We start from the raw sequence: 12,236 nt of genomic DNA, 5'->3' as shown, positions 1-12,236 counted from the left end.
CCTGTGAGCGCCCTCATGTGGAGCCAGAGTGGAACTGCACTCGTCCTGTGAGCGCCCTCATGTGGAGCCAGAGTGGAACTGCACTCGTCCTGTGAGCGCCCTCATGTGGAGCCAGAGTGGAACTGCACTCGTCCTGTGAGCGCCCTCATGTGGAGCCAGAGTGGAACTGCAACCAGTTCAGAAGCCGGAAGTTTACCGAGAGTGGAAGTTCTCCCCTTATTACTATAACTGACTGAAGTCAGTCTGAAAACACAAGCTGCAGTTCCACCATCCACCAGCAGAGGCGCTGACGTCACCATCTCAACACTGACACACTGACCCAAACATCTGTTTGACATGGCAGCTTTATTATTGATATAAGCGTGTGAAAGCAGCTCTGGATAATAATATTTTTGAAACATATACAAAAGGCCTGTTCCCTAAACACTAGAGACTTTGAAAATCCCTGACATCACCAGGGAAATCAGTCTTATAAGACACGTCTGTTATTCTCAGTAATGAAGGTAAGAGGCATCCAGACTCCCTGCGTCTCATGAAACCCTTCAGTTCTGAACTCTATTCACTTCTATACACACTCAGAGAGGTCTGCTAAACGCATAAAAGTGATATAATGAAGTGAATAAAATAGATAAATTAGTCTAACAGAAATCATACCTGACGCAAGACAAACATACGCAGCCTCTGAGAGTGAATTGCACTTGTTTTCTATAAAAATAAATGATGTACACTTGTCACCATGTGCTCACATTTCCACATATTTGGGCAAATATATTACTCAAAAATGGTAAAATGACAAAAAGATTCACGCAGGTGAGTAAAATGACATTATACTCATGAACTGGAGTAAAAATATAGACATAAAAGCAATAATTACAATAAAGATTAGATAAGATTATCAGGATGTCAAAAGAAACCTACCTCTCCCATGAGATTATTACAATGCAAAAACGGAAGAGAAGAGACAGAACCGGAAGTTACATTAGCTCATGATGACATCACAGCACTTAAAGGGCAAAGCACTCATTTTCATCAGGTATATAAATGAACAATTTTGTGTGAATTCTACTCAGTGATACATATATAACAGTATTATTTCTATACCTGTTACACAAGATGTCGTGATTAATGTGGTAATCTCAATTTCATGTCTTAATTGAGTTTCTTTTGCGATACGGCACATTATTCTTTATATCAAATTTGCATATTCCTCATTTGCATAGCTAGCCCTCTTATGGAAATGTGTAACTTAATCAGAATGGTAAAAAAGAAAGTAATTATGTCTGAAAATACTTTTATAAGCAGCTAGGGAATACACAGCACTATTTACATATATATGTGGCTATACTGGCATCTGGTGGCACACAGTGGTATTACATGTGGGTCTTCCATGCAAACAACTTTAACACAGTATTCTTTAATGCAGTGTGTAATATTTAGGAGGATCTGTAGACAGAAATGCAATATATACATAACTATTTTCAATGATCTTACATAATGAACCGTTATGTTTTATTAGCTTAGAATGAGGCATTTCTCTCTACACACACCGCGGGTCCGCTTACATCGACATGTTTCTACGGTGGCCCTGAACGGACATTGCGTTTCGCCACTGTTGTTCTTCGTGTAAAGAAGCTCACTAAAGTCAGCGAATAAAACACTGACACAATGATGAAAAAGTGACAATAATATTCGCAATAACATCGTTTTACTGAATAATAAAGTAAACATAATTTCTTAATTTATCTTTGTAAAGAAACCGCTTAACTGGCTACTCTCTGCTGTCTCAGACGACGACATCACTTCCTGTCGGCCACCGTAACTTCTATTGGGTGCAATTCACAACCTCACCACTAGATGCCGCAAAAATTTACACACTGCACCTTTAAGTGGAAATAATATGAAGATCTGATGTGAGCGCTGGCAGACTTCCCTTTAAACAACAGTAAAAGTGCATTGAAGACTGAGTGTGATGTTAGTCTGGATGAAGTGTCTCTGTTCAACACTTTATAGATCACTGAGAAACACACTCCTGCTGTCAGACAGAGATGATGACACTGTTCGGGTCGAGGTGGATCAGATGTGACTGAGGGATCTTCTGCTCCAGGAGAGCCAGGATTAGGATGACACTGTCTAGTTGTGCTGGTGTTTGGAAAGATGTGAAACACATTCCAGCTCCTGAGGTTTGGCATGAGTGTGTGTGAGTGTGTGTGGAGGAACATCGCCCTCTAGTGTCCTCTGGTAATATTTCACTGTTTTCACTGTTTTAGATCAGATAAACGCAGCCTTGGTGAGCAGAAGAGACTCTTTCAGAAACAATCTTTAAAATAAACACTGGTCACATGAGTAAACTGTATAATGTGAAGCTGTCGTGTGTGTTTGGATCCTCATGGGGGTTTGAGGTGTTCATCTGCTGCCCACTGGCCCTGACGAAACCACACACACACACACACATTATAACATTATATATGTGTGTTTATTCAGATAGGGTTAGTGAATGTATGTGTTTAAGTGTGTGTGTGAGTGAGTGAGTGAGTGAGTGAGTGAGTGTGTGTGTGTGTGTGTGTGTGTGTGTGTGTGTGTGTGTGTGTGAGAGTGTGTGTGTGTGAGTGAGTGAGTGAGTGAGTGTGTGAGTCAGTGAGTGTGAGTGTGTGTGTGTGAGTGAGTGAGTGAGTGAGAGTGTGTGTGTGTGTGAGTGAGTGTGTGTGTGTGTGTGTGTGTGCTTGTGTTTCTGTGTCTGTGTGTGAGTGAGTGCATGCGCGCGTGCATGTGTGTGTGTGTGTGTGTGTGTGTACCTGCTGTGTGGTGAGTTGAAGCAGGTCTTCATACAGTGTTTTCCATCGCTCCACCTCAGCCTGGAGCTCAGATATCCTCTCAACATTCCATCTGTGAGGAAAAGAGAAAATCATCACACATTTATCATATAGAATAAAACATCAACTAAAATAATAAAAAGTGACCTTCTGCTGGATTCTGCGGGACAGTCGGAGTTCACAGTCTTCCTGACAGCATCCAGCTCCACCTGTAACCTGTTCACCTGCAGCTCCAGGGACTCCTTCTCCCCTGACAGACAGTCCTTAAACCTGCACACACACACACACACACACACACACACACACATTCTGTGTGAACGGCCCATTATAAATATGCTAATTTCCAGCAGTTTACAAATGAGTGATGGATCACGTAAAGAATTTTGAATCCCGCTCCAATTCACTGGTTCGAAGCAAATGATTCGCAAAGGAAGCGTTTCGAAAGTGTGTGTCGCTACGAGTGAAGTGTGTGTGTGAACCTCTTGACGCAGCTCATCCACCGGCGCTGCTGATCGCACAACCACTCGAACTGTTCCGCCGTTTCCCGGAGTTTCCCGAGACTCTCCGAATTCTCTCGCCGCAGTTCCTCCACCGTCCTCTGGTTGGCGCTGTGCAGCTCCATCAGCTCCAGGGATTTACTGATCAAGCAGAATATATACTTTAATGGCTTATACATCTGTCTGCTACAGGTCTGTGAACATCATGCAATAAACATGCGTATAAGAATCATGTTAGATACCTGTTCAGCTGCATCTCTAGGTCTTCCACCAGCTGTGCCTTTGACTGGGTCTCCTCGTGGAGCCGCGTCTCCAGGACCTCAGCTTGCTGGGCTCTGAGCTGGGCCTCCTGGTGCAGCTCGTCCACCAGGCCCATCAGCTGCGTCTCTGAGCCCTGCAGCTGCTGTAAGTCACAGCTTACCTGCTCTATCTGGAGACTCAGGAGTGAAGCGTCTCTCCACCTGTCCTCCGTCACAGCCTGCTCCTGCGCACACACACACACACACAGGTTATACGGACTGCTGCCATACTGCACAGTACATACTGTACACTGCATACGTTTTTAGTTTTCAGAGTTTTAGTGTCAGTACTACATTAAACTACTATATATAATGTTGAATATAATGTATAATAATGCAATGGGGGAATATTTGAGAGTCCTGATAATGCCAAATGTCTGATGTTACCAGTAAAAAGTGGCCTATGTTATTTTAAATATATCTAGTCAGTAACAGAGATCAAGCATATTCGTCTACAATAATTCTGTATTTTCATCTTCAGAATCATGAATATTGTTATTCTGGCGTCTCTATTGTCCTGTGCTTTGGGTTTCACAAGTCCAAGCCTAAGCCTATTCATTTACACCCACAATGAAATACCAAATTCAGCATTTTAATCAACAGTAAATCTTTTGTTAACCTTTTATCATATGTCTTGGAGAATCGCAATAATATCGTATCGTGAGTTCAGCATCGTGATATGTATCGAGAGTATCGTTACACCCCTAGTATTTAACTGTGTGCAATATTGCTACAATAAGCCTTTAAACAAAATAACTTCCCCTCCCTCTTGCATCATCTCTTCTCTGATGATGTGGGTGGGGCAACCTGTCACTCACATGAGATCCACCAATAGCAAACCACAACCATCCAATCGATTCCCCACGGACAAAATCAAGCCCCGCCCCCTACATTTGTTCTTGTTCGAGAAGCAGTTTCAAACAGTGATCATCTTCATCTCACATATTAATATGGTCTGTGTTCGGCTGTACCTGCTGCTGAAACCTCTCCATCAGCTGCTGGTATTTGATGCTCATCTCAACGCAGATCTGCTCTTTATGACACACTCGCACTGACAGAGCCTCCATCTCCACCTGAAGAGCCTGCTGACGCTCTCGAGACACCAGCAGCTCTCGCTGGAGTATTGCTGCAACACACACACACACACGCAACGCACACGCACGCACACACGCACGCGCACGCACACACGAACGCACACACACGCACGCACGCACGCACGCACACACTATAGCACTGCATTACTGAATTACTTTTCTTTATTGCAAATTTGAACAAACATAAGATACAAAAACAGAAAAACTTTCAGACAATAAACTAGTTATAATTCAACAGTCAACAAGAAAAATAATATAAAGAAGCCTAATTTATATAGGCTATTGAAAATTATGCATAAAAATGAATAAAAGCGTATTATGAAAGAATATTGAACATGGCACCAATTCTAGATGTTTTTATAGCTTTCTTATTTACAGACACATTGAAACTGTATTTAAGTACAAATTCAATTCTTGTTTGAGATGTTACTTTTTGTATATTTACATTTATGGATATAAAACTTTCCAATAAATAAAAGGAGGTTAAAACAAAATAATTGCTTGTCATTAATATAAAACCCCAAAAGAGTGTGTCTGTAAGATAAGGGAAAATCACAGAACACATTTTGGACATTAACACTCCTCCAGAAAGACGGACACTCCCAAAACAAGTGACCTAGCTAACCCTAACCCTAACCCTAACCGCACAAAAAGAGCCGGATGAATCAGTGTTGCTTCTAAATTTCTGCAGAAAAAGCTTGACAGGATAAAATCTGTAGATGATTATATTTCTTTGAATTTTATTTGTTAAGAAAAATTTCGGAGGGAGTGACCAAACAAACGACCACTTAATAGCATCAAAAATGTTGTTCCAATAAGAGGTTCAAAAATACAAGGTTCAAAAATAAAGGCCTAATTTTGTAATTGGACTTTTGTACAGAGAAACAAACAGAACCAAACAGAAATCATTGAGCCACTATTATTACTGAATTACTGATCAGCTTACCAACTAACCCTACTAGTCATTTTAGTTGAAGCATTTCAAGCACAGCTGCAGAGAATGAGAAATTGTGCAAAAAATAAATAAAAAATTGAATAATACAAATGAATAAATAATTCTGACAAAATATTAACACTTTACAATAAGGTCCCAAAACATGAAATAACACTAAAAATACTTCCTTGTCCCCATTGACTTCCATAGTATGAAAAAAGTCAATGGGGATCAACATCTGTTCATCAAAATGTATTTTGTGTTCAACAGAACAAATAAACTAAAACAGGTTTGAGTAAATGATGAGAGAATTTTCCTTTGGTGAACTATCCATTTTTTATTATTATTACTAACAAAGATTAATAAACACTGTAACAAATGTTTTTGCTCATTATTAGTTAATGAGACCTTATTGTAAGTGTTAACAACAAAAATATACACATAGAGCAGAGTAAGTCAAATAAATTACAGAATTGTAGCAAATAATACATTTAAACAAAAAGGAATGTGGTTGTTGTTAGCATTGTCAGACTTCTTGAGTTTAGCTGATCTACATAATCTTAACTGGTTTATAGTTGTTTTCCATCTCTGAATCTGATCATTTGGACTCTCACCTTTCTCCTGAGACAGGCGGATGCATTTGGCAGTGAGATACTGAATCTGACCGTAATCTTCATCTCTGTCGACTCTGAAAAACCTCCTCATAACCTCCAGTGTGTTCTGGTCTCTCAGTCCTTCACTGCGGCTCTGAACACGATGATGGATCTCTTTCGCTTCGGGGGAAGAAAACACTCTCCAAATATTCAAATGCACACACACACACACACACACGAAACCTGGCAGGAATGTGCCCCACTCATATAGCTAATGTATAGAGCTGCAAGCAACAATTAAGAGTCAAGCTTTAAAAAGGCACGGAGAGTTAAAGGCATTTTTAGATTATTTTTGTAAAAATGGCTGAAAAATCACAAATACAATCACTTGTAATTTGACTAAATTGCTTATAACTTTTGACCGACAGGTGGCGCTGTTACTAAATTGGTGTTGTGTGGTGTTGACAATAGGTGACATATAAAGTTTTTATTTAATCAATTAATGTAATTAATCAATAGCTATTAGCATTTTAAAAAATTTCATTATAAATTGTGACCAAAAGGTGGCGCTGTTCTGAAACTTTTTGATTTCCTTCAGCATTTAATGGTAAAATTCAAAATGTCCGAAATACTATGTATGTTATGGGATAATTGGGTATCATTTGTCTCAGTATGTCACACTAAATTAAAAGTTTATGTTTTTTGGGCAAACCATCCATTAGTTATATGCAGAAAATAGGCATTTTTCATGTCTCCTGACCAGTAGGTGGCGCTGTGCCGAAACTCTGCATGTAGCCTCAGGTCATGCTTGTGATGACATGTACCAAGACTCGCCTCAATACGCTCAAGCGTTTCAGAGATATGGCCTCGTGTTCAATTTGACGTGCTCTTCGGCAAATTATCGAAATAATAATAATTATTCAAAATATCGAAAAGCTTTAAATAACTTTTTACCGGCATGGTCTGAAGAAGATCTGAGCCAATTTTGGTAAAAATCAGACAAACCCTCTAAGAGGAGTTCAAAATGGTGGAAAATTCAAAATGGTGGAAAATGTTTCTATCTCTTACGTTTCAAAAGTTATTAGCATAAACGTAAGTGCACTTTTGGACAGTGGGTGGCGCTAGAAGGATTGAGTTAGAGACTCCAAATTTGATGTGGCTAATGTTCAGACTGTCCTCTATCAGTGTGCCAAATTTCACAACTTTTTACCATATGGTTCCTTGTGCTGCCATAGACTCAAGAAGAAGAAAATGTAGTTTTCTGTGCATTGTGGCATTATTTTCATAACCACTAAATAGTCATTACAGTGAAAATATAAATATATAATTTGAAATATATATATATACTTCATGTTAGTATGTTGTACTGCTTTAACATGCTACTACATTAATAAGAATCTAATCATTGAGAATAATGACAACTACAAAGTAACACATCCCGCTACAGTAATCAGAGTTTGGAGTGAAATTCTTCATTTTTTGTATGCATAATTATTTCCCCCGCTTTAGATTAGTGACCCAAACATGTATTCACACAAATGTGAATTATTCATGAAGTCTGGGGTAAATCTGGCAGGTGTTTGTGTAACGCAGACGTGTTTCAGCGACTCTCCCTCATTCCACACTGACAGAAGAGAAAACCTGCCCAAGGTCATTGCAAGTTCTTATATATTATATTATGTGTGTCTTCTGGTGATCTTTTGATTACAGTGATGAAACTAATGATGGGGTCAGTGAAAAAGGCGAAATCTGAACAGGAACAGAGAACAAAGGTCAAAGGTCGTGTACAACAAATGTAAAATTCTTCTCTTTTTTTTCAAAAATGGCATTTATTTAAAAAAGAACAGGAGGGGAAAAAAGTCACAATGTTACTTGTGCCGTTTCTGCACAGTAAGATATAAAATAACAGAATATCTCTTCAAAGCGTTAAAGTCAACATGAAACCGCATTTACAAAACATTCTACCACTGATTTTGGGAACAGGATGAAAAAAAAGTACAGAACTTGAACAAAAACATGGTTTTCATGCATCTGTCAATTTTAGATTTAGCTCTTTTTGGCATTCATAAAGTGTTTTTCAGATTAGTGGAAAGAAAACATCCAAAATACACTTAAGTATTTATTTAATGCACTTTATCTATTTGCGTCTGTAGATTTCTATTACAATTGACATCTTTAAAAGTTTTGTTCTCCACTTCAGCAGAACTTATAAATACCAAAACTTACAGTTTTATTCCCGTCCATATTCTGAAGATTTTTACAGAAGGGTTTGTTAATATACATCATACGCCTGATTTTATGCAATATTTATTCCTAAAAAAAATTGTGAAAATATTTTCTAATTTATGGAGTTTTAAAAACAGAAATCCAAAATGCCTTTGATAAAAACCTTCAAACAAGAATTTTGAACCTGGGTTTATCTGATGTTCAGGTTCACGTTCTGGAGATGTATGCAGATCAGTGCATATTTAATTAGATAATGGATAATTTGCATATTTATACATAACATTTCAGAATTATTACTTTTTTTGTTGCAATTCTTAATGTAATCAATCATCTGGGGAAGTATGGTGATATATGTTAATGTTTTTTCCTATTCACTTGGGGTGTCTTGCCTTAAAAAAAAAAATTGATTATAGATTATGAAGGCCAACTTTTTTTATTTAATTTTTTTTAATTTTTTTTATTGATAAATCACTGCCAATAAGAGCAGAAATGTGTCATTTGAGTCCATGTTGACTTTAAACACTTGCTCAGAAACACAAGCCGACTGCTTCTTGAATAGTTTCGGAGAGATGCATGATCTTGTCTTTCTTTTTTAATCTACACCTTAAAAGATGTTTATGAGCTAGTCTACATGCTTTTAAATCAAACATGATCTGAATTTCATAGTTAGCTGATAAACAGTTCCTTTCTTGTTGCTTTTTCCAAAGAAACATGCCTGGGAAATCTCCCGATGCCGAGCGCAAAACAAAACAAAAACACACAAACTAACAGAATCATCCGAGTCAACATGAACACGACGAGCTTCAGTCTACAATCTCATGTTTAATGCGCTATCAAAGAGAAAACAAGAGCGACACAGGAACAAATAAATAAGTTGTGAATAAAAAAAGAAAGCTGGTAACAGAAAAGACACCAGAGTCGTAAAGCTTGAACAACATAAAATGCTCGATGTCACCAGTGTTCGTTCGACCACCTGAACTCAGTCGTGCATGACATGAAAAAATAAAATAAAAAAATGTCAGAAGGATCTAAAATGAACAAAATTATTGCACTGATTTCCTGCATCTATCATGGGCGGCCGTTATAAATAAGAGAATGACGTCAGCGTAACAGACAGTGTCGTAACAGTGTGAGACGGACGGGCTTCACCACTGCTGCCAGCTGAAGTCATCGTTCGAGCCGAACACCAGGAAGAAGCCCAGGATGGTGGCGAAGATGACGATGTTCCCCGTCAGGACGAGTGCACACGCGCCCCACTCGATCTGCACACACACACACACACCATCAATCCATGCTTTCACATTCAAGACCTGGACTCGTTTACAGAGAACTGATATTGTGTTTATCACTATGCTTATTCATTTCTAATCATCCGACATGTAAACTGGCCAACCATACGTATGAAGTTATGATATATATACACTACCGTTCAAAAGTTTGGGGTCAGTAAAGATTTTTAATGTTTATAAAAGAAGTATCTTTTTTTGATAAAAAATTTATTTGATAAAAAACAATAAAAAACAGTAATATTGTGAAATATTATTCCAATGTAAATCAGCTGTTTTCTATGTGAATATACAGTAAAGTGTAATTTATTCCTGTGATCAAAGCTGAATGTTCAGCATCATTACTCCAGTCTTCAGGGTCACATGATCCTTCAGAAATCACTCTAATATGAGGATTTGATGCTTAACAAACATTTATGATTATTATCAGTGTTGAAAACAGTTGTACAATTTTTTTTCTAAATTCTTTGATGAATAGAAAGTTCAAAAGAACAGCATTTATCTGAAATCTACAGCTTTTGTAACATTTAACACTGCCGTTCAGAAGTTTGGGGTCAGTAAGAATTTTAATTTTATTTTTGGGGGAAAGAAATAAAATAAATCAATACTTTTATTCATCAAGGACGAGTTAAACTGATCAAAAGTTACAGTAAAGACATTTATAATGTTACAAAATATTCTATTTTAAATAAATGCTGTTCTTTTGAACTTTCTATTTATCAAAGAATTTAGAAAAAAAAAATTGTACACAACTGTTTTCAACACTGATAATAATCATAAATGTTTCTTGATCATCATCTTGATCAAATCATCATATTAGAGTGATTTGTGAAGGATCATGTGACACTGAAGACTGGACTAATGATGCTGAAAATTCAGCTTTGATCACAGGAATAAATTACAGTTTAAAATATATTAAAATAGAAAACAGTCATTTTAAATTGTCATAATATTTCGCAATATTACTGTTTTTTATATTGTTTTTTTATCAAATAAATGCAGCCTTGGTGAGCAGAAGAGACTTCTTTTAAAAACATTAAAAATCTTACCGACCCCAAACTTTTGAACGGTAGTGTACATTATATCAGACTAGATCAATTTATTTGACTTAAGTGGGCATTTCGTAATTCTTCAAGAATTGCCTCTGCAAGATTATTGGTTGCACTTTTAAATTGTGTATTTGATTAGATTTTTGAGCCTCTAACGGAGCATCTTCCTAATGTGTGACTGTTCTTCATGTCAGGGCAACAATTCAAACAACAAGTGAATGTTAAGTGACTTGCATCGTAGAGACAACACCGGCTTTGTTTTGCTCTATTTCGCCAAAAGAAGATTTGTATAGGTATTTTCTTTATTTGCATCAAGGTATTTCATTAATGAATGATTCTGCGTGTTGGAACAAATTGGGTGAGTCAATGATTCAACGACTCACTCATTAAGACAGTGATTTGCCGCCACCTACTGGCGGTTTTTGTTTCATATATAAAAAATTTAAAACATTTCTATCAATTCATATTTATAGATTCCATATTGTATATTAAAAACCGTAATCTCACAACATTATTTACGCAACTGCAATAGCAGTGTAAGTGCGACTTAAAAATATAAGTTCAGATAAAAAGGAGAGAGAGACACGGACATGAAAGAGAAATGGACTGAATTTAATATTTATAGATTCCAAATTGTATATATAAACTGTAATCTCACAACATTATTTATGCAATTGTAATTTAAGTGCAAGTGAAAATATAAACGCAGACAAAAAGGTGAGATCAAAAAATTATTATGTTTTAAAAATAAAACGAGGAATATTGATATTTGCACAGATTTTTATTTTATTTTTTAAAGATACTTTAAATGGTAAATTAAAACCGCCGGTAAGTGTCAGCGAATGAGTCATTGAGATTCAACTGATTCATTCAAACGGCTGATTCATTCCGGAACGAAGTGAGTGAGTCACTGAATCGTTGATTCAACCGATTCGTTCGTTCAGTGCTGAAACGCAGGGACTCTAGAGCTTAGTCTTCGTTTGGAACGGTTTTCATTATGGAAATAGAGCAAAAACAAGCGATACTGTGTCTAAAATGTAAGTCACTCAATATTAACCTCTTGTTTACTGAACTGAGCTGTACAATCAATATCACATTTGTAATAAAGCTGATATTTGGGGAAAAAATAACACTTCATGTTATATTGATTAACCATATTAAACTATATAAATATAAAAGACATACAGAGGTATTATTGCCCCTTATCTTGAATATTGGAAGCATTATAAATGCATTTTAATAGAGAAGATCATGCAGTGAGAGAGAGTGTGTGTGTGTGTGTGTGTGTGTGTGTGTGTGTGTGTGTGTGTGTGTGTGTTTGATGTTGACTTTAACAGGACGGTCTGGTATTTACCACAGCGAGAGTGAGTGTGTGTGTGTGTTTACCACAGCGGCGCGGGCGAAGATGACGGGCAGCCCGAAGGCCGACACGACGATCCCCGTGGTCA

The 12,236-nt window shown here is 37.3% G+C and overlaps 2 protein-coding genes across 4 annotated transcripts in view; both read right to left on the bottom strand.

The window, feature by feature from the left end:
- Positions 1–339: 339 nt before the first annotated feature.
- LOC311303750 (uncharacterized protein) lies at positions 340–7,505 on the bottom strand. Its single transcript, XM_084430382.1, has 7 exons — positions 6,249–7,505; positions 4,578–4,732; positions 3,550–3,791; positions 3,290–3,448; positions 2,958–3,080; positions 2,793–2,883; positions 340–2,423 (listed from the first exon to the last, which is right to left on the bottom strand). Exons 1-7 carry the CDS (start codon positions 6,337–6,339, stop codon positions 2,385–2,387), a joined length of 900 nt encoding a protein of 299 aa, XP_084286508.1. The 5' UTR covers positions 6,340–7,505; the 3' UTR covers positions 340–2,384.
- Positions 7,506–9,255: 1,750 nt separating this feature from the next.
- The window catches only part of LOC311303801 (leptin receptor overlapping transcript-like 1), a 4,857-nt gene continuing 1,876 nt past the window's right edge, over positions 9,256–12,236 (bottom strand). For all 3 annotated transcript variants that reach the window (XM_084430470.1, XM_084430472.1, XM_084430471.1), the window contains exons 4-5: positions 12,175–12,236; positions 9,256–9,715 (exon numbers count right to left, since the gene is read on the bottom strand). The exon at positions 12,175–12,236 is cut by the window's right edge and continues 125 nt beyond it. In XM_084430470.1, the coding sequence (XP_084286596.1) occupies positions 9,599–9,715; positions 12,175–12,236 (179 nt within the window). In that variant the 3' untranslated portion in view covers positions 9,256–9,598. The remainder of the gene's footprint in view (positions 9,716–12,174) is intronic.

This window comes from Rutilus rutilus (genome assembly GCF_951802725.1).
Source record: "Rutilus rutilus genome assembly, chromosome: 14".
NCBI lineage: Eukaryota > Metazoa > Chordata > Actinopteri > Cypriniformes > Leuciscidae > Rutilus > Rutilus rutilus.
This window is presented reverse-complemented; position numbering and strand designations above follow the sequence as displayed.

Bases quoted from the DNA above. Each gene is read 5' to 3' on its own strand.
- LOC311303750 (XM_084430382.1), bottom strand. From the start codon at position 6,339: ATGAGGAGGTTTTTCAGAGTCGACAGAGATGAAGATTACGGTCAGATT. The intron at 3,449-3,549 runs GTATCTAACATG...CTGCTTGATCAG, and splicing joins CTAGAGATGCAGCTGAACAG to TAAATCCCTGGAGCTGATGG. The intron at 3,081-3,289 runs GTTCACACACAC...GTGTGTGTGCAG, and splicing joins TGGATGAGCTGCGTCAAGAG to GTTTAAGGACTGTCTGTCAG.